At 38.3% G+C, this 20,983-nt stretch overlaps 5 protein-coding genes and 1 pseudogene across 5 annotated transcripts; 4 read left to right on the forward strand and 2 right to left on the reverse strand.

Annotated features, from left to right (window-relative positions):
- LOC103929493 overlaps positions 1–6,333 on the forward strand; it is a 32,939-nt pseudogene extending 26,606 nt beyond the window's left edge.
- On the forward strand, positions 1,488–3,620 carry LOC103963602 (replication protein A 14 kDa subunit B-like). The gene is made up of 3 exons (XM_009376432.3): positions 1,488–1,626; positions 2,490–2,739; positions 3,346–3,620. Exons 1-3 carry the CDS (start codon positions 1,609–1,611, stop codon positions 3,408–3,410), a joined length of 333 nt encoding a protein of 110 aa, XP_009374707.1. The 5' UTR covers positions 1,488–1,608; the 3' UTR covers positions 3,411–3,620.
- Positions 6,236–7,667, forward strand: LOC103929491 (heterogeneous nuclear ribonucleoprotein Q). The gene is given in 6 exon segments (XM_048567936.1): positions 6,236–6,253; positions 6,330–6,537; positions 6,626–6,756; positions 6,758–6,808; positions 7,123–7,208; positions 7,369–7,667. Coding segments are annotated over 6 exon segments (630 nt in total). The 3' UTR covers positions 7,505–7,667.
- A 115-nt stretch (positions 7,668–7,782) lies between these two features.
- On the reverse strand, positions 7,783–10,673 carry LOC103929475 (F-box/kelch-repeat protein At1g57790-like). Its single transcript, XM_009338684.3, has 2 exons — positions 10,538–10,673; positions 7,783–9,105 (listed from the first exon to the last, which is right to left on the reverse strand). Exons 1-2 carry the CDS (start codon positions 10,564–10,566, stop codon positions 8,007–8,009), a joined length of 1,128 nt encoding a protein of 375 aa, XP_009336959.2. The 5' UTR covers positions 10,567–10,673; the 3' UTR covers positions 7,783–8,006.
- A 1,681-nt stretch (positions 10,674–12,354) lies between these two features.
- Positions 12,355–13,480, forward strand: LOC103929490 (subtilisin-like serine-protease S). The gene is made up of 5 exons (XM_048567937.1): positions 12,355–12,473; positions 12,560–12,677; positions 12,782–12,875; positions 13,095–13,139; positions 13,293–13,480. Exons 1-5 carry the CDS (start codon positions 12,355–12,357, stop codon positions 13,478–13,480), a joined length of 564 nt encoding a protein of 187 aa, XP_048423894.1.
- Positions 13,481–14,623: 1,143 nt separating this feature from the next.
- LOC103929476 (uncharacterized protein At5g39865-like) lies at positions 14,624–15,981 on the reverse strand. The gene has a single exon (XM_009338685.3). It carries the CDS (start codon positions 15,887–15,889, stop codon positions 14,705–14,707), a length of 1,185 nt encoding a protein of 394 aa, XP_009336960.2. The 5' UTR covers positions 15,890–15,981; the 3' UTR covers positions 14,624–14,704.
- Between the last annotated feature and the right edge of the window lie 5,002 nt (positions 15,982–20,983).

Raw genomic sequence — 20,983 nt, forward strand, 5'->3', positions numbered from 1 at the left:
TAAGGTAGACAAATCGTCTCCCACAACCAACCCTTTTTTTTTAATTAAGCAAAACAAGATAATTAATGTCCTTATCAGTCTTTTTGCAAATGGACAAATTTGTAATTAAAAAATTCATTAAAAGATAGATGAGAAGATAATACATTGGAGTGGGAATAAGTTCACTCTAAAATTATTATAAATTGACTAGTAACTACACATGTGCGAAATTTTTTCTTTTTCTCATGAGATTGGGCTGCGAATGTTTTATAAAAAAATATAAAAATTTACTTAATTACCGTGTTACCTATTAGTACACCAATTTTTACTTTGTCACACATTCTTGTTAATTTTTGCAATTAGTCTTTTTCAATTTATTCGATATGCCGACAAAAAATTGTAAGGAGTATTGATAAATAAAAATGAGTGTGTGAATATGCACTACCCATTAATAAAATCTTCTTCGTCTACAAACCATAGAGTAAAATTATGGACAATAATGTAATATCGCACAAATTAATTAATTTTTTTAAGATAATTTGGTTTCTACCACAACGTAAAATTATGAACAATAATGTAATATTGCACAAACTAATTAATTTTTTTAAGATAATTTGGTTTCTACCACAACGTAAAATTATGGACAATAATTTAATATCGCACAAACTAATTTATTTTTTTAAAACATTACGTATATTTTATCATAGCATCTCTATAATGAACATGTTATTAATTTTTATTCGATTTTAAAAAACAAAAACACTTTATTTTTTATTTGATCAAATTAAAAAATAAGTATATAAAATACCTAACTGTTATGAGTACTAGTGTATGCCTGTTGCCCACACACAAAGTGTGTGGAATTTTTTACTTTAGTTGTTAAAATTGAAGGGGAAATGAACATAGTGAAGGAGAACGTGGGAGTGAGGAGAAGAGGGAGAGAAAAAAATTAGAGATGATAAACTTACATATAAATGATGTTAAAAAAAAGAAAACAAAATTTTGTTTTATGAAATTACGTTACTGTCTTTAACTTTTTTGTTGTGATAAAAGATAAAGATGTTTTTTCACTTTTTTTTATTAACAAGAAGAGTTTCATTAATGTAATTTTAGATTATGCGGGAAATTGTTTTACAAAAGTTAAATCCATGTGTTGCAGGATTAACAAAAAGAGTTTCATTAATGTAATATATTTTGTTTGTGAAAATATATGGCTCAACAAATTAATAAAAAGAGTTTCATTAATGTAGATTTAGATTATGTGAGAAATTGTTTTACAAAACTTAAATCCACATGTTGCAGGGTTAGCGGTGAAGTTGCCCCCATAAAATCGAGAGATTTTTTAGTATGATCGTCATACAGAATGGTACACTAGGTGTCGCTATATAAATGGTAAGATATGTGTGTTAAAAAGTTAACAACTGAAAAAATAAAATTTCTCACCACTTATATAAAAACACGTGATATACCACTCGTGTTCCGTTCCAACTAAAAATTTCTCCATAAAATCCTCACACTGCGAAATCCCTTGATCATTTCATTTTTGCCGCGCTTGGAGTCCAGCCCTTTCTGTGGCTCAACCTCCCAATTTCCAACCCTACTTCTCTCTTTCCACTCCATTCTCCGACGATGCCTCCCCGCCGTCGAGTAAGATCTCGAATCCATCTCTCTCTCTCGAATGAGAAACCCACCGTTTGGCTCTTACGGAGAAACTGCCGAAAGGGAAAGTTCATTTCACTTTCGATTTTTGTTTCTCAGTAACCAAACGCAGTGATTCAATGTGCTTTTTTTTCCTTTTTTTTGTTCGATTTTAAATATTGTTTTCAAGTGCTGATTTACTGCGTTGATTTTGTCGTCATTTTTTATTTAATTATGTATGAAATTGGATTGAGCAGGGTGCTGTTAGAATAATTTCATGTTGATGTTAGTTATATTAGGCTTTACGCACGATTGTTTGATTTTCGAAATCGATTACGAATTTCACCATAAAGAAAATATTCTAATGATTTCAATTGACGTCCACATGAGAGTGATGAGATAAAGAATGCCGAAAATATTCAATTGTTGGGCTTGTTTGGGATTTTGTTATGGAAGGGCTAAACGTGTTTATGATAATCAAAAGCACTTCTAACTTCATTTGGGTGAAAAACTTCTGACCCATTAGTGCTTTTTGAAGAATCACTCTTGAGGGAGAGCTTTCTAGTGCTTTTTCAGGAAGCACTTGGTTTTTTAATAAATTTTTTGACATGTTTATAATAAAAGCACTTCTAACAGAAGTGTCAAGGAAGTGTTTCCTATAGAAGCAGCTCTCAAACGAGCCCTTTAACTACTTTATTGCAGCTCTCTTAGGGTTTTCCTCTGTACCATCTAATTGCATAAGGGGTTTTGGGTTTTTGTAAAATTGGAGATGATTTTGCATCTTGTATGCGATTTATTTATTTATTTTGTCAATGAGCAGTTTATGATTTTGGTGAGCTTCTGAGGAAATCAACCTTTGTTTCGTTTTGCAGGATATGAATCCTGCAGTTTTTGTCAATGCAGAGTTGTTGCGATTGTATGTTGGAAAGCGGGTTCGGGCACTGATTCAGGTGGTGCAAATTGAGGGTGAAACTATCATTGGAAAATCTACTGATGAAAGCCAGCTAGTTGTGAAGGGCATCCCAACGTTTCGTCTTACAAAATTTGTTGAGGTCATAGGCATTGCTGACAGTGATACGTCCATCCAAGCTGACACGTGGACCAACCTCGGAGAGACAACTGGTATGCCTCCTTTTTCCCCAGCCTTCTTCAGTTTCTACCTAGGGTTCACAATAAATATGTAATTGTCACTGTCGGAAGTTTATGGTGCTTGGATTTGGGATTGGGTGAAGTTGAATCTTTAGAAAGGGGCTTCAGCATCTTTAGAAAGGGGCTTCAGCTTAAAGTTGCCAGAAAACAGTTCATTTTATCGACACTTTTAAGAACCGAAATATACAGTTTCTGCCTAACTGTTTAAAGCAAAATAAACTGGAGCTTAAACATGCATCAACATAACCTTAAAAAGTGAGTTCCCATTTTAATCGCGGGGTATGTTCGTTCTTCAAATTGGTTATCTTGCATGAAACTTCTATAGAATGCTTGCGTTAATTTAGCATCCCAAAATCTATGTCCTCAAACTGTGGTGTTTAATCTTTTGGAACCAATGAACTATGTCCAGAAGTAGTTATAAATTTGAGAAACCTGAAATGTACCCCCTTGTTCGGTGTCCATGCCACAGTTCATCTTTTTGGTCTATTTAGTGCTTAATCGTTTGGGTATTAGAGTCTACTATTCCAGGTTCTTTTGCAGGTTCTGATATAATTCAATTTTTTCGTCACCTATTTGCAGACACATACACTTACAATCAGCTCTGTCAGATTGTAAACGGGGAATATAAAGTCTTGTTCGTCTGAGTTACAACGAGATTCAGTTGTAAGCGGGAAGGCGCTTCCTAGTTACATCATGATGGGACAATTAATGTAGTTGGTCATGTAGTTTTAACACTATATTTCGCAGTTTTTCGAATTTTATGGCAGCGAAGTGATTAAGATCTTCGCTATTTGACATATGCAGAAGTCTCAGATATTCAAATTTTACTAGTCCTTCAAACTTCATGCGATTCATTATCCGCGAGATTGCTGTGTTGAGTTTTTTGTTTCATGTTTTGCAGATTCAATGCTTTACCCTTCAATTTTTATTTCGACTTCATATTTTTGATGCCTTGAGCTGCAAGTTTGCCTAATCTATGCAAAAACTGTGAGCTGGGCTGTCTAATTGATGGAGGACTTTGTCCTATCTTTTGCAAACAACGTATTTTCACGTGTAAATTTTATAATTGAACTGTTCAAAATTTTAATGTTTATTCGAAGATCATTGCTATGAATCCATCGTTTAGTCATTCAAAAATGCAATAGAGGGTATAACATGAATATTTTAACTTACAATGATTCGGTCAGGGTTGATCATGAATATTTTTAACTCATTACGGTCCAATATCAAAGATTACATATCCAATGAACTTTGAACATATCTCTGTCAAAAATTCGCAAGACGACACTCAAACCTCAAAAAGCAATTCCCTTTTCGTTTTCGTTTTTGTTTTTGTTTCCATTCGTTGGGTTCGAGCTCAGAGCACCGAGTTAGGGTTTCCAAATTGAACAAATTGGTTCCGCAGCTGAATTAATTGTTCGAATCACCGAACCAGGTACTATCAAAGTTTACACTGTTTTTAATTGGATTTTTCTCTCTAATTTTTGTTTTTTTTTGGGCTTATTTTCGTTGAAATGTTCAATTTTTTGTTCTCATTTCTTAATTGGATAACTAAAAATGCAAAATAATGGCTTTTGTTTACTTGGGTAGTGTTATTTCTGTGTAGAAATGTAAAGAGGGAAACGAATTAAATGTTGGTGGGTTGGCTGGGTTTAGGCAAAAAGAGCCAGTGTTTTATTTCCCCACCCACATTATAATCTCACCCACCATAAAAAGTTAGAAGATTGAAATGCTATTTCCCAACAACGAAGTCTCCTCTGACGATAATCTATCAGAAAATGAATGACCCTTCAAATGCTCTGCTGTTGTGTGATTATGCACTCCAATAACTAGCATCAATATCCAACCATCATCAGTTGCTATAGCTTGTTGCCCTTTAACTAGAAAGGGCATCCACCTTTTCGTTCCACAATTCCTTCTGCTTCATCCTTTATGTTTTTTTTGCGAATTCGGCTTACATATTGTCCATTCCTTTCACAACCCAATGTGAGTCTAGGGCTCCTGTTACCTATTCGTGCCCAACCTATTATCATTATATATCTTTTAAGGTCCTTATCGGTCATTTTACAAATGGGAAAACTTGTAACTAAAATTTTCATTAAAAAGTGGGCGGGGAGATAAACACGGGGTGGGAATAACAACACTCTAGGGAAATTAAGGTAATTTTGGGGTGGTTGGAATTGTTTACAAGTTCTAAAATTTGAGGCATTTAGTTGTTTTTTAATTGGATGGGATTAAGCAAGGGACTTGTAGCTTAGTCGGTTAATAGCATTCCCCCTTGCTTCAGAGGTCACGAGTTCAATTCCCCCTCTCCCAATATCCCTTGTATAAGGGAAAAAGAAAAAGAAAAAGTGGGATGCGGTTGGGTCGGGTTGGGTTTCATTTTTTTCTCAAGCTTCAGTATAATCTTGTTTTATTGAAAGTAATAGCCGTCTTTATATCGAAGGGAATGCTAGAATCTGAAAATTTCAGTGCTTTGCAACTTGTCACCCTCTTACTGTTTCAGCTGTAATCTACAATGTGTTATTGTATATCTATGATTTCCACTATATGTTGTTTGATTTCTTATTCATGTTTTTTTTCCTTTTTGTTTTTGTCCTCCTTGTGCATGAACCTCTCCAGATAGATAGATAAACAATTACACCATCCATTTACTGTCAAATGTCGATATCTAAATATCCGAGAAATTCACTGCTTCATTGTTTGTTTCGCCTGCTGAGCATCACCATCCCCTTGATAAATCATGCAGAATTCTTCTGTTGCTGTCTCTGTTACTATTTTTACAATATAATGGCCCCTTAATTGAAAATCATTGACTTTGCAAGTCCTCGAATCCATACCTCATGGCACAGATTCTTTCGAAATTCTTACCCTGCAACTTCGTTTGGCCTCTCATGTTGTTTCCACCTTTCCATTTCTGTATTCTTTCTTCTGTGAATGCTTCTGGCCTCTGTGCTTTCTTCACAGTTGCCTTGCAAGCTTGTCTTTCTAGATATATAAGATGCCGAAAACAAGGACAAATGTTTCTGGGGATGCATCTGAAAGGCTTGTAGAATCTGACGAGCGGGTGGATCTGGAGGGAGACAATGATCCCGAGGAAACAATAGAAGAGGAGGTTGAGTATGAAGAAGTAGAGGAGGAGGAGGAAGTCAAGGTGGAAGAAGAGGAGGAAGAGGAAGAAGAAGATCCTGAAGAGGAGGTTGAGGAAGAGGATGACAACAAGCGACCTGCTACAAAATCTAATGGACAGAAAAGCTCAGATGGTGATGAAGAGATGATCGTTGCTGATGCAGAGGACGAGGAGGAGAAAAAGGATCATGCTGAGCTTATTACATGTGCTCCTTTACAGTTCGAAACTTTGAACTGAAAATAATTTTGAACTGGAAATACTCTTTATTTGTTTTCCTTTCATTTTTAGTATCTGAATACTCCATTCCATGATCTCCACCGCATTAGACCTCTGACTTCTATGTGCAACATTACGCATGTGGACTTGTTCTCCCTTTGCATTATTACTTGTGGATTTTGCTTGAGTCATGACATCTTTGTTTTGATTGATACAGGTTAAGGCTGTGTATGTCAAGAATTTACCAAAAGACATTACTCAGGATCAGCTGAAGGATCTGTTTGAACATCATGGAAAGATCACAAAGGTGGTTCTCCCACCTGCAAAAGCGGGACAGGAAAAGAGCAGATTTGGTTTTGTGCACTTTGCGGAAAGGGCATGTGCCATGAAGGCATTGAAGAACACTGAAAAATATGAAATTGATGGTAGCTTTCTTATGCTCTTTTACTATTCTCAGTAGTCCAAACCAAATTTTCAGTAGAGAATCTTAATTCATAATCTTATGTGTCATAGGTCAAGTTTTGGAGTGTTCTCTTGCAAAACCACAATCAGATCAGAAGTCTTCTGGATCATCAACTCAACAACGGTCAGCCTTACTTCCGACCTACCCACCACGTCTTGGTTATGGCATGGTAGGGGGTAGTCCAGTATGGTGGTGGCTTAGGTGCTGGATATGGTGGTCCGGGAATTGCGCAAGTAAGGTTTAAATTATAGTATTATTGTGGCATAAAATAAATAAATAGGGTTAACTGTCTGTTAATCTGATGACATATTGAACATACGGGGAAACTGCATTTGTATGTTATAATAAAGTTAGTCACAAATTAAAAGTTTCTTTGTTTATGTAACAATTTGGACAACAGCAACTGCAACGTCTCTCCCGTGAGACCAACTTCAAAAAGGAAAAAAATTGCTCATTTAACTTCCTACAATGCTTCCTATGTCGATACTCAGTTTTTAGCAAACTTTCTCTGGATATGTTTGCTGATATAGGTCTCAATTTCTTGCAGCCACTGATATACGGTAGGGGACCAACTCCTGCTGGCATGGCAATGATGCCTATGCTTTTGCCTGATGGAAGGATTGGATATGTCCTGTAAGTATCGTTTCTTTTGGTATTTGTTCGCTGCATGTACTGTCTCATAGTTAATTTACGGGCCTGTACAAATCAGTCTCGTATATATTGCCTGCTGATCTCTTGCATATGGAAGTTCCTATTTTTACTCTGAAGTTGAACTCTGCGTTTCTTTCTCTAGGCAACAGCCGGGAGTACAACCACAGATGCCTCCACCGCAATCCCGAGGTGGAAGAAGTGGTGGCGGTGGCAGCTCAAGTGGTGGAAGGCAAAGCGGTGAGAGCAGTCGTGGCCGCAGTCGCTACAACCCGTATTAATTAGTGAGTTCTGTCTCTTGTTTCAAGAAAACGGAAATAAGATGGCGTCTTGGATTGACAATCAAGTACTTTGGGCGTACGAAGGAATGTACACATTTGTGGTTGTGCAGTTGGTTTTAAGTTACAAAATCAAATGTAGTTTGATTCTGCCGACGCCCGTGTGGTACGCTTAAACTAAAACAAGGTTATGCAACTCACTTTACCTACTCGACCGTGTAGTACCTTACCTTATGCAACTCACTTTACCTACTCGACCTTGGGGTCTTAAAACATGGAGAGAAGCTAAAGTTTACGAACTTAGAAAATGAAGCATTTGTACATCATGTCTGAAAATGTTTACATAACTCGAGGATAACGTGCACATTAAGAAAGAAGTTCAGATTTGAATGAGTTTCTTAAGGAGTATGATTGACCCCAATAAGCAACTTGTTACACATAACCCATCTATACTATTGCACAACATCCAATTGATCGCGCTGTCGCGAGTTATTCACTACAACTTTCACCAATTTAAGGTTGAGAAGTCTTGAGGTGCTTCAATCCAAATCTTCTTAAAAGGATCTTGCTCTCCCCAGTCATGGCAATCCTTGCGAGGGTGGTATCTACAAGAGTCGAGAGAGTAGGATATGCAACACCTTCCGTAGAAACGGACTTTCGAGAAGTAGACACTGTTTCTCATTATTCCAGGGAGGTCAGTTCTTGCATGAGACGACAAGAAACTCGCAAAGAGTGTCACACCATCGAGGGTCGTCATTTCTTCCCAAACCATGTTTGTCTGATCCAGCTTAAATATAATTGGGTTTTCACTTGAACAAGTATATATAACTAATATGTTTCCCTCATGCTCTGTCATAAACTTACCTTTCCACCAATTTTTGGCAAAAAAGTTCTCTGGGCACTTGGGTGGAGGAACAGCAAGAACACTCCAACTGCGTTCTTCGGGGTTGAACACCCCTAACCAACCGGTGAGGCTCAGACAATAAAAGACTCCGTTGCAGAAAACAAGCTTGTTCCAGATGCTACTCACAAAGGGCAAGCGGTTTTGGAGATTAACAGTAGTCCACTCTCTTTCCCCAGGACGACAAGTGCTAATAGCAACAACCGTGGGGCTGATGTGTTTCAACGTAAACAGTATGCAGCTGGGAGAAGTTGGGGCACAGGAGAATGCAACTATCTGATAAGTCAACTCGAATCTTGGTACCTTTATTATCTTGCGAGTGAAGGGATTAAAGAAGAACACACGGTGAGATCTGGGTCTGTATAACAGTAGCCAACCGTCTTTAGTGTAGCAAATCCTAGACCCAGTCAGCTCAGGTAACTCCAAGGAGTAGATTTTGCGCCGCGATGGATCATAGAATTCATATAGATCACCAAATCTGGGAAAGTACATAAGCAATGGTGATTGGTTGATCACCCGCACAGAAATGGCAGCTGAGTGCCATCTCTTGCACACAACAGACACACGAATATTATCCCGCAGCGTTAAACGAGACACAATGAGTTCCAAAAGTTCAGCAGGAAGGTCAGACCAAGTTTGCAGCTTCAATTTCTCCTTTTTCTTGCTTACTTTTCTGTTACTGTTTGTGATTGTTTCAGCTAACCTATACATCATAAATTCCAACACAAATATGAGGTGAGTATGCTATAACAAAATGGAAAAGGAAAAAGAATTATTTCCATGAAATTAAGACGCAGATATGAATAAATCAACATCATCCGCATATTTAAATTCCTTTCTATTATTAATCCGAATTCTTTAGCATGTAACCGCCAACCCAAATGCCAAAACAGCCACACACCATATCCACACCCACCCAAAACAGAAGAGCATATAAGTCATTTCAGAAATACTAAAGGTTCGACCGTTTCGATAACATATGATTAAGGTTAACGCTACTAAAGAGAAACACACAAGAAATCAATAGTTGTACTGGACTGTACGAATCTGACAAATAAACACACAATCCCCACAACTGACAAGAGAAAAACCTGTTTGTAACTAATCAACTATCATACTCATTTCCAGCTAACATAAAGGATCGTACGAATCCGTTAAATAAACACAATCCCCAAAATCGACAAGAAAAAAACCTGGTTGTAACCATATTCATTTCCGGGTAACGTACTGGATGATACGAATCCAACCAATAAACACAATTCCCAAAACCAACAAGAGAGAAACCTGGTTGTAACTAATCAACTATCACATTCTTTTCGGGGTAACGCACAACGTGTGAATCCGACAAGCGAACATACAATCCCCACAACCGACAAGAGATAAACCTGGTTGTAACTAATCAACTATCATATTCTTTTACCCTATTTTTTTGGGTAACGTACAAGATCGTACCAGTACTTTTGCTTAAGCAAGATCGGCAAACAAGTAATTAATGAAACTATAACATAATGAGCTCATATAAAAACCAAAAAATGATCACACAAGAACCACTAAAAACCCTTACCTTGGATGCCCAAATTTATCAAAAAATTAAAATGCGCACAACATGAAACCGAAAACCATGAAATTGCTTCGAATTCAATCAATTTAACATTTTTCCATAATTAAAGCCTACCCCTTGTTTCTTGATATTACTACATTCCTAAAAGACCCTATGATCTAACAATGGCTGGGGTTTTAACAAATTTAACAGCCGAGTCGAAATTTTCAATTGTGACTCTTGAATCCAATTTTAAACAAATTCAACCTAATTTTTATCCTAAATCAATTTGAGATTCTTTTAAAAAACTCACGTAACCCCAACTTCGCCAAGACCCTAAATTCACAATCTTGCCAGACATAAACCCTACTCCGAAAACCCATCAAAATTCTCACAATTGACATCAATTTTCATCAATTAAACCTAATTCTTGACTTAAATACATTTGGGTTTCAACCATAAAACCTAAATTGATCCAATTAATAAAATCCTCACAATCATTTCCAAAATCCAGAGTGAAAGAACAAAGAAATGAAACATGCAAATTACGAAATGCTTTCACTGAGAAATATAGAATTCAGAATTCAAATCTTACGATTTCAGCTTCCTCTTTCTTCCGCCCATGGCGAGAGCCCAATGTCAGTGCCGTTTAGAGAGAGAGAGAGAGAGAGAGAGAGAGACGCAGGGAGACAGAGGAGAGAGAGTTTGGGGGAGGAGGGATGGGAGTTATATTATTATCACTCTCGGCACCACTTGCATAGAAAACAACACGTGTGAGCTGCTCAGTAAAGCTGAATCAGGTGCACGCGTCTCCAACGTTTTACAGTGGCTACCACTAATCACCAAGCGACAGCATAGAAAATATTTTTAATTTATATAATGTGGCAGGTTTTTATTGGTTGCAGCTCGTGAGGTAATTTGGAGGATTTCTCTGGTGAAAGAACCGCGCTACAATCGGTGGAATCGGATGCCGTGTTGTTAGTTACTGTGTGAGTGAGTGTGCGGTTCGTTTTTGTCCGGGCGCTGTTGATTGTCAGAATTACTGTACTACACAGCAAACCGACTCCAACCGCTTTGCATGGAGGAGGATTATCGTCCCTTTTAATCTGTGTCTTAATCTCTCAAATTTTATTTAAATGATTACGATTAAATCATATTAATATTTTATATTAATTATAAAGACAAAAAACAAATTGTGATAAGAGAATAAGAAAGGGAATAGGAATAGGAAGAGAAAAAAATCCTACTCTATTTTTCATGTAAAAATTTAACCGACACTATTCTTGAGCACTCGGAAATATCTGGTTAGTGAAATTTAAGTTAAGCTACGTAATAAAGTACTCTTATTTGAACAATGTAAAACCATAGTTCAAACAATTGATTTTGAAGTTATCATATTCTATTAAAAATTCATCAAAGTCAAAAATCACTTCATTAATTTGACCACGTTTAAGTATTTCTCTTTATTCATAAATCTTACGCTTGAATCTCGTGGATAGAAAGTTTGAAACCAACCTGCCAACCCCATATTGTAAATTTCCTTGCATAAAATTAAAAAACTCACTTCATTTGATTATTGTTGTGAATATTTTTCATTATTTATAGATTAATTACTATGCTTGTCTATTTATAAAATAAAAATTAATAACTGAACTATTTTTCTATTTGATCAAATTTTTTGTAGGATATGTTATGAAGTAGGCCAAATTTAGTTATTATTGAAGTAAAATCGACTAAATTTTGGCTAATATTGATAAGATTGTTGTTGACCTATTTAATTGAGAAATTATTCAAAGGAAGAGAGGGGAGGGGTGCGGCGGCAAGGAGAGAGAGAATTGGATTAGTTTGAGGTGTATTTTGAAGTGTGTTATCTCACCTTGTTGTGCCTTTATTTATAATAGTAGAAAGGTAAATTATCTAGCTTCTTGTTGTAGCTATTAATGTTGCTCCTTGGGTTCTTACCGTTAGCTTTGTACGTCTTGGCAATAAAGAAGAAATAAAGGTAACTAATACTTTTTTTAAAGAAACCTTACAACTTCGTTTAATCGCGTCGAAAATCCATGATTAATCTGTATAATGAATTGTAGGGTTATGGATTCAACCTCCAACACTCATAGGGTCCTTACCAACTCCTATCAGCAAATGATGCCGCACTTCATGGGGTAAACTTCGTCGATGGGGTGAAGCACACGTCGAGGCAAGGTATGTTTTCTTGCACAGTTGCACACACATTATTTTTGCTCGTCAAGTTAGTAACTTCAATACTTATTGACAGTATGTTATTTACAGATTTTGACGAAATGGTACACTCAATCATGATGAGAGGAAAGATTGTGGCTTGTATCATGGATAAAATCAACGACGACTGTGGTGGAGAAAGCAAAGTTCATAAAAGAAGGCGGAGCCGTTGGAATGATTCTCATCGATCAATTTGATAACTTCAACGAGCAGCTTCCTTCTTTTGATCTCCCTACTTCGGTAATTAGTAGCGTGGAAGGACGCAAACTTTCCGATTATATGGCTACGAGAAGGTTAACATTTCATTCATATTTATAGCGGTTTGTTTGCAGATGAGTAATAGTTTGAACCATGTTTGACTAATTGTTTGATTTTCCAGACGCCCGATCGCAGGTATCTTGGAGACTCGGGAAGTAATTGGTGTAGAACTGGCACCAAAGATGGCGTTGTTTTCCTCGAGAGGACCTAATTCTGTAACACCTGACATCAATATCAAAGTAAGCTTGCAATTACTTGTTTACCAAGGAATAAAAGAACTATTAGAGTTGAAATTTTCTTGCTGCAAAAGCAGTCTTGTGATTTTTTTGCTCTCTATGTCCAGCCCGACATCACTGCACCAGGAGTCAACATTTTAGCAGCAGCGCCACCGAGTAAAAATCAAGCCGCCGATGCAATTTCGAACAACATGCATTCAGGTACTTCAACGGTGTGTTCCACGTCGCGGGTGTTGCAGCAGTTCTAAAAGCTTAATACAAGAAATGGAGTCCTGCGGAAATAATGTCGCCTTAATGACTACAGGTGTATTTGTTACCTTGATAAAAATTATTGAACAAATTCCTAACAACTTAAACTTCCGCTGTCTACTTGTCTAGCGGTTGTCTAACATGTTATCAAATTTCCATTCTTATGCACAGCTAAAACCAAGGACAACAACGGAAATACCATTCGCGATCGGTCTGGTAAAACTGAAGCAGCACCCTAAGACATAGGATCCGGGCACTTGAACCCTGATAACGCATTCAATCCCGGCTTACTGTACGATTTTGAACTGGACGACCTGCTGCATTTTTATGCTCCCAGTTATTCTAGACCCCAACTCGAAACGCTTACAGGGAAGCCTATACCTTGCAGTTTTGTACCTGTTCCTCCATACTTTCTCAACTACCCTTCCATCGGCATTGGAGCTATGAGCGGGCATATGTCAATTTATCGAACGGTGACCTTCAAGGGCGGACGAAAGGACCCACAGATAATCAAAGTTTCTGTTGATTCTCCTCCGGATGTTGCCTCAGGTGCTTGATTTTTCTGGTCGGGTGAAAAAGGCAAATTACATGGTTGATTTCTATCCAAGACAATTTTCGGGTCTCATCCATGGCAGCCTAACTTGGAGTGGACTCAGTCGTCATGTTAGGAGTCCAATTCTCCTTAACCTTGTTAAGGAATAAGTATTAGAGAAGTTTCATATATTTTTTAGATTTGTATCTGTGTAGGAATTTAAAGTTAACTAGGGAGATTTTCAGATCTATTTGCTTTTATGTTTAGGTTGGAAGAGTATTTGGTTCTAAAATATTCTTTTAGCTATGGATACTACTGCATCCGCCAATGTGGAGATGCACATATCCTACATTTACAAATAATGTATCTTAATTGAATAAATCAATTATCGGAACTGTTCAATTTCCGAATCCTCATTCGAAGATCACTCCTACAAACAATCATTTCAATCGAAGATCATTTAGATTTTGCATCAAGAAAGATCGTTCAGGATAAGCAATAATAGTTTTCTCAATTCTCGGGTCGATCCTCTGAAATAATCTACCAAGTCGAAGGATTGTATCTAACTCTTTGACGTTTTGCTCAAACGAACAACTCAATAACTTATCTGCAATGGTAGTGTCCTCTATAAACAAGTACCCCGTCATATGAAGCCTCAATTATCTAACTCCAACTTCTTCTTTTCTTGTCATTCCCGCAACATTCCAAATATCTTATCAAGATGTTGATGAACTTCCTACGCTGATCGCGTAGGTTGTCTCAACAATCAAGGCTTTCCTGATCATCACCACCCTTGTCGAAATCTAATAGGGGACTGCTCCAACACCACACACATTCCCATTTCTTGGAAAGAATTACTCATAGGAATGGGGGGTTTGGTGGGAAGAATTTGACTCCTAACATGACGACTGAATCCATCACTCCAAGTTAGGCCGCCATGGACGAGACCCAAAACCTTCTCGGATGGAAACCAACCCTGTAACTTGCCCTTTTTCACAACACAAGAAAAATCCAACAAAGCAGGATTTCATCTTACAAAACAGGAAACTGTATATAATTCGTGGAAATCCAGAATTTTAAGTTATAAAAAAAAAAAAAAAAAATCTTGAACTACAAATCCAGCATCTAAAGGGGGCCTAAAACACACTTTAGAATCCCACTAATCACATAAAAAAATCCTTGTTCTGCCTTCAGAAAACCAAAGATTTCGTAAACACGAAAACCTGAAAATCTGTCAATGGAATTACAATTAGCAGCAACAAATTGGGCAGTGGATCAAACCATTCTCATTACATTCACCACATTTTACCATCTTCTTTTGCAACTCATCCAAAACCTTGCAGCTTCCATTGCATACCATGCACATCACGAATCTCATTCCGGCACAGCCTTTGCATCCCATGACCGCCCTTGGAATCCCATTAAACAGAATCCCAAGCTTCCCTTCCTCCTCCAACTTCACCACCTCATCGGCGCCACCAATCAACCTCCCCTTCACAAACACAAGTGGAACCTTAACCTCCTTGGTACCCATTAGTCCCCTTATCTCCTCCTTAAAACCCGAATCCATAGATATATCGCGCTCGAGAACATGAATGAGGTGTGATTCCACGATGGATCTGACGTTGTTGCAATCCTCAAAAGTCTTCCGAATTCCTCTGAGTGTAGTTGTGTACACAACCACAGCATTTTCTCCCCCCGGTGGGCATTTTTTCTTGAATAATTGCAGCATAGACTCTGAATCCTTGGACGAATTCCTCAATTTTCGGGGCTTTGGTGATGGCGGAACCATCCTCTTGATCTGCTCTTTTTCCTCAGACATTTCCTTTTCGTAAGAAGCAACAAGTTCCGGATCAAACAGGAGACTAAAACTCCTCTGCGACGAATCGCTGCCAAAGCTCTGCCTTTTCGCCGCAACTGGCGACCCTTTTACGCCGGGGCTCCAATTCAACATCTTCTTGCACGAATTCTCACCACCATTTTTCGGCTTCAGAACCTGTTTCGGGCTATAACCCAACACATTAACATTCACCACTCTCCCTTTACTATTCTCCTTCCCTCCATATCGCTTCAATTTCAACGGCGACCCGATCTGATTCAACAACTTGAACGGACTCCTCGAATCGAAATCCACAAACCCGCGAAGCAGAGCACGCGATTTCGGGCTCTTCTTCGCTGGATTCGCGATGGGCACTCCTTCTTCGAGTCCTTCCATGAGTTCCCAAGCGTTGATAACCTCCGGATCTTCGCGGGGAGGCGAAGATTTCGCCACCCTCTTACTCTCCTCAGCGCTGTCTTTGGTGGGTTGTCGGTCATTTTCAAGGTTCAGGACGCCGTAGGTGCTGGAAGTGAGAGAGACGACGTGGTTGATGACGTATTCCCCGCCGCCATTGTTATCTTCTTTCTTGAACAGTTTCGATGAAACGCAGCCCATTGACTAATGGGGTTCTCTCTCTCTCTCTCTCTCTCTCTCTGTCAATGATTTCTCTGTTTTCTGATTAGAAGCAATGTTTGTGGGGTATTGGATTGAGGATTGGGCAAGGCCGTGGAAGTTTTTCTTTTGTTGTGGTTTGTGAATCTTAACGGTTACCTTGTCGGCCAACGGTCCGAAAATTCGAAAAACATCGAGGATTTTTTGCAGGGAAGTCCTTGTCGTGTTTTATTATTCGCTAATTTATATCTTATATTTCCTGTATTTATGTATTTGACCCACAAACTTTTGTTTGCTTGCTGCACCTTTTTTTTGGTGCTCGAACGAAAAAACATTTGATATGTTGCACAAGTGGAAATATTTTGTTCTAAACTTTTAATTCATACCAATGTCTCATCACATTATTAGCTTTATGAAATATTTCTTCAAATTAAGACTTCTTTCTATTAAGTTTCAATTTTTGTTTTTTGAAATATGTCTTTTCTATTAAACTATTCTTTTTGAAGAAGAATTTCAACTTGGTTATGAAAGGGTGAACATACTACTTTAGCAAACTGACATAACTTGCGAATTAATATTTTGTGTTAGATTCCCCCTTTTCACTATATCACTTTTATTAAAAAAAGATAGTGACACAAGTGATTAACCAAAATTGTTCCCCAGAGGATTGCTAGACTGATTTCCAACAAAAAAAAAGGAAAAAAAAAAAAAAAGTCGGTAAGATTGGCTAGCTAGGAATTGAAAGATGTGGATAAAAGAGTTGGTAAAACAACTGGTCGAAGCAAGATATGCTGGAATTTTTAGGTTTGGAGTGGTAATATGGAGAGCGTTTTGGGCTCCTGGACCACAATTCTGGCTTCGTCACTGTGAATTCATATTTTCAGGTATGGAGTGGAGTGTAAAGTGGATTTTCAATTAAGCAATATTAATTACTGTATAGATATCTTAAATCAGTAGCCTGTTAAATGAAATATCTTAAATTAGTAGCCCGTTGGATGAGCAGTCATAAAGGAAATCATGAGTCTTGTGTAAATTTGGTGGAATTTTTGAACCAATTTTATCCATTAATCAAACTTCATAAATCACATAATACAAAATTAGGAATGCAAAAACTTACATTCTAAGACGGTTATACGGTATCTACTGACGCAGAAGTATAATGGTTAGACGGGTACATTCTTAAACAATTATATCCATTTTTTAAGTTTCTTCTCCAGTGCAAAGGCTTGCATTCTTAGAGCGTTAGACCTATATTCTTATAATTTTGATTTTTAAGATTTCAGTCTAAATTATCTAGTGTGTATTGGAGATGTCTTGAAAAACAAATAAAAACTTCAATAATTGTTGTACCATATTTAGGAAGAGCCTCTTATTGTATTCTAAACCCTAGCTATTGTACACCATCTCAAAAGTGCGAGCCTTCATGTACAATGTAATTAACCTGATTATGTAGTGGAAACAAAAGCTACACCAACATGAACGTAGCCCCAACTTTGAATGAACCACATATATCTTGTGTTCTTATGTGTGTGTAATCTTACGGTTAGATCTAAATTGGTTCACATTTGTGCATCAACCATAATCAAGAACTGTTTGAATATGGACATTTCAAAATTTTAGCACAAAAGTTAAACAATGGCGGTTTTAGCAATATAAAACATGCATGATTGAGTTTAAGCAATAGGTCACAATCGTTTTTCCCTTTTGGTTTGTCCATTATTTTGTTTAAGGAAGAATGCAGAAGCAGGTCCCAAGCTCCAGCTAGCTTGATCCTTAATTCTTTCCCTCTCCTTTTTGAAAAGCTATGAAATTCATATCTTCAAATTTCCATATGATCATCTAGAAACCTTTTTATGGTGGTGCAACTTAAATAAAAGCTTGATGTGATTGTATAACCACTGCCCTTAAAAGTGCAGTAGTGCTTTACTTTTGAGTTTTTTTTAAGAACTGGAAACATATATAACCAAGGCGAAAGCCAAACGTACAAGGAAAGCCCACTATAGGGGCAACAAAGCAACATAAATATGAGAGGGCAATGCTAGGGTTAGGAATAGTAAGACGCTGCTAATGAAGCAAGCATCACCCCAAAGCACCCCCGCAGCAAAAACCTATTAAGGAGGGCACAGAAAACCATCATATGAAGATGGGGGCCGTCTAACCCAAGTTTTATCGCACATCTCCATGTTCTTCCTCGATGTCAAACAGTCCGCCGTCTGGTTGGCCGATCTTGGTATCCAAGACCAACGACAGCTCTGGAAAGAATTTCCCAAACTTCAAATTCCTTCTAAGATTGGAAAAATTTCCCAGCTACCATTAGAAATATCTCCTTGCAATGAAGAGATTACCCCAACGGAGTCTGATTCCACCATAACCCAATGCAAGCCTAACTCAGCCGCCAACTCACAACCCCGAAGCATTGCCAACGTCTCAGCAACCACCACCTTCGGAGCCACAAGAGAATGCTTACAAGTAGCCACAAATTGACCCTCGTGGTCTCTCAGCACCGTTGCCAAGTAAGCCCAACCATTCACCAGGTTCCAGCTTACATCAACATTCAGTTTGATATATGGGTCATTTGGGGGGCACTAATAGGGAATTGGCCTAGATGAATCAGGAGGTGACCGAGGAATAGGAGAGCTTGGAATAGTAGCCTGCCAAAAGGAAGCCGATGTGAAGGAAATAACATGCACCACTTGATAAGGAGCAATGGCTTATGCATTGAAGACATAACTACACTGCGCCTTCCAAATTTGCCAGCAAGAAAAGGAAATAACATAAAGGAAACGTGACCTATCCGACAGGCAATTAGCCACATCAATCATCCTTCCAAACCAAATTCCAAGGGAAGAAATTCCATGCCCATTAATCCGAAAGCCAAGCGAACACCAAACCAAACTGGCTCAACCCAAGGGCAAAGCAATAACATATGCATCACCGATTCCTCCTGCTTTTTGCAAATTCAGCACATTGGCAAGGGAGCCGACCAACGAGAGAATAACTTTTCCAAAATGGCCAACGCCCCTAACACAGCTCGCCAAATAAAATTCCTAACTTTCGGTTGGGCATTTATCTTCCATACTGTTTTCCAAACCTTATCATCCAAAGTAATAGGGGATAAAGATTAAGAAACCCTAATCCCCGACTGAGATGAGTGAATCCAATGATAGCCCGACCGTATTAAGTACTTACCACATCTATCAGTTGACCAAATCAACATGTCCCACCTAGAAGAATGCCCTAGGAGAGTATCCCGAATGGCATTAAACTCCTCCACAAAGATGAGAGGGCGTAAGAACTTAATTTCCCACATTCTGGTGTTTTGACAGATAAGGAAGGAGACCTTAATATTCAATGTAATATGATTGGAACATCGGGGGTCAGGGTGTCCGAGAGGAAGTGAGGGGAGCCACCTATCAACCCAAAGGTAGGTGTCCCTTCCATTCAAAATCTGCCAATGAGTTCCAACCTTGAGAACATCACAGCATGCAAGGAGGCTTTCCCAAGCCCAAGAGGCTCGACTCCCCAATTTAACGTCAAGGAATGAAGTATATGGACAATAGCGAGCCTTGAGGATCCAAGCCCAAAGAGAATTGGGGTTGTGAATAAGCCTCCAACATTGTTTAGCTAACAATGCGTCATTAAAATCTTGAAATTTTCTGAAGCCCAGTCCCCCATCATTCTTTGGCAGCCCCAACTTGTCCCAACTCACCTAATGGATTCTCCTTTTCCCTCATTTGTCTCCCCACCAAAACCTGGCAGTTAGAGAGTCCGAATCCTTGCACACCGAATTACAACTTCCTTCCCCGCAAGTGAAAGAGATGTCTTTTTCCATCCTTGTATATTCCCAAGCATTTGTCCCTTAACATAGGCAAGGCTTTGACACTTCGATCTTCCTCATATAGTTGGCAATCCCAAGTACGCCCCCGGGTTCGAAACCGATGACATCCCAAGTATTGAACTAAGTTGGGTCTGCAAGTTAGGAGGAACATTCCTGCCCAAATAAAGACTGGATTTTTGGAGACTGACCATTTGACCCAATGCCCTACAATAATTATTGAGGATATTCAATATATTTTCACAGCTCTCCCTCTTAGCTTGAAGAAAAATGAGAGTATCATCCGCAAAAACAGGTGAGAAATACTGGGCCCATGACGATTCATTTGGATACCATTAATCTCCCCTTAGTCCACCGCTCTTTGAATAAGCCAAGAAAAGACATCACTAACCATGAGAAATAGATATGGAGAAAGGAGGTCACCCTGGTGGATTCCACGGGATGGGAAAAAATGGTTCCCAGGCTTCCAATTTATCAAAACCGCAAACTCCACCGTGCACACACAATTCATAATCAGATTGGTCCAACCCCTGCAAAAGCCCATTTTCAACATTATTGATTCTAAAAAAATCCCATTCAACTTGGTCATATGCCTTGTGCATGTCAAGTTTGATACCCAATTCATACTTTCGCTTAGCTTTCCTCAACTTCAGAAAATGAAATAGCTCATGAGTTATCCCAATATTCTCCTGGATTTGCCGATCCGCCACAAACGCATTTTGCATATGCAAAATTAAACCCAGCAGCAATGGTTTCAAATGATTCGCCAACAGCTTCTGCAAGATCTTTAAACAAAAATTACATAGACTGATAGGCCGGTATTGGGACACAGATTTAGGGCTTACAATTTTAAGAATCAAAACAATATATGTAGAATTAATTCTCTTGGTAATTCCAACACCCATCATGAAATCCCTAACCAAACCATGTACTTCTTCCAGAATAATGTCCCAATAAGAGTGGTAAAGAATACCTTGAAATCCATCCGGGCCTGGGGATTTCAGTCCCCCCATTTGTTGAATAACGTTTTTTATCTTATCGTTAGCCGGTTTGATAAGCTCTGCATTCATTGCTTCCATAACAAGAGGTATAATGCAATCCAACATATCCCCCCAATCGTTACAGCCCTCCAAGGTAAAAAGAGATTTAAAATGATCCTCCACCAAATTTGATACCCGTTTTTCATCTTCCATCCACTGACCATCCTCACCCTTAATTTTTCCAATCATATTTTGCCTCCTCCGTTAGAGAGTAGTGCGATG

This window comes from the organism of the source record quoted next, unplaced genomic scaffold (assembly GCF_019419815.1).
Source record: "Pyrus x bretschneideri cultivar Hongxiangsu unplaced genomic scaffold, Pyrus_bretschneideri_v1 Contig47, whole genome shotgun sequence".
Lineage (NCBI taxonomy): Eukaryota > Viridiplantae > Streptophyta > Magnoliopsida > Rosales > Rosaceae > Pyrus > Pyrus x bretschneideri.

What these genes read in the sequence shown, in the direction of transcription:
- LOC103929490 (XM_048567937.1), top strand. Translation starts at nt 12,355, where the DNA reads ATGATTCTCATCGATCAATTTGATAACTTCAACGAGCAGCTTCCTTCT. An exon ending in TTCGAACAACATGCATTCAG is followed by an intron (nt 12,876 to 13,094) that starts GTACTTCAACGG and finishes TCTTATGCACAG; the next exon opens with CTAAAACCAAGGACAACAAC. An exon ending in TACCATTCGCGATCGGTCTG is followed by an intron (nt 13,140 to 13,292) that starts GTAAAACTGAAG and finishes AAACGCTTACAG; the next exon opens with GGAAGCCTATACCTTGCAGT.
- LOC103929476 (XM_009338685.3), bottom strand. Translation starts at nt 15,889, where the DNA reads ATGGGCTGCGTTTCATCGAAACTGTTCAAGAAAGAAGATAACAATGGC.
- LOC103929475 (XM_009338684.3), bottom strand. Translation starts at nt 10,566, where the DNA reads ATGGGCGGAAGAAAGAGGAAGCTGAAATC. An exon ending in AGAAAGAGGAAGCTGAAATC is followed by an intron (nt 9,106 to 10,537) that starts GTAAGATTTGAA and finishes TATGATGTATAG; the next exon opens with GTTAGCTGAAACAATCACAA.
- LOC103963602 (XM_009376432.3), top strand. An exon ending in CAACCTCGGAGAGACAACTG is followed by an intron (nt 2,740 to 3,345) that starts GTATGCCTCCTT and finishes ACCTATTTGCAG; the next exon opens with ACACATACACTTACAATCAG.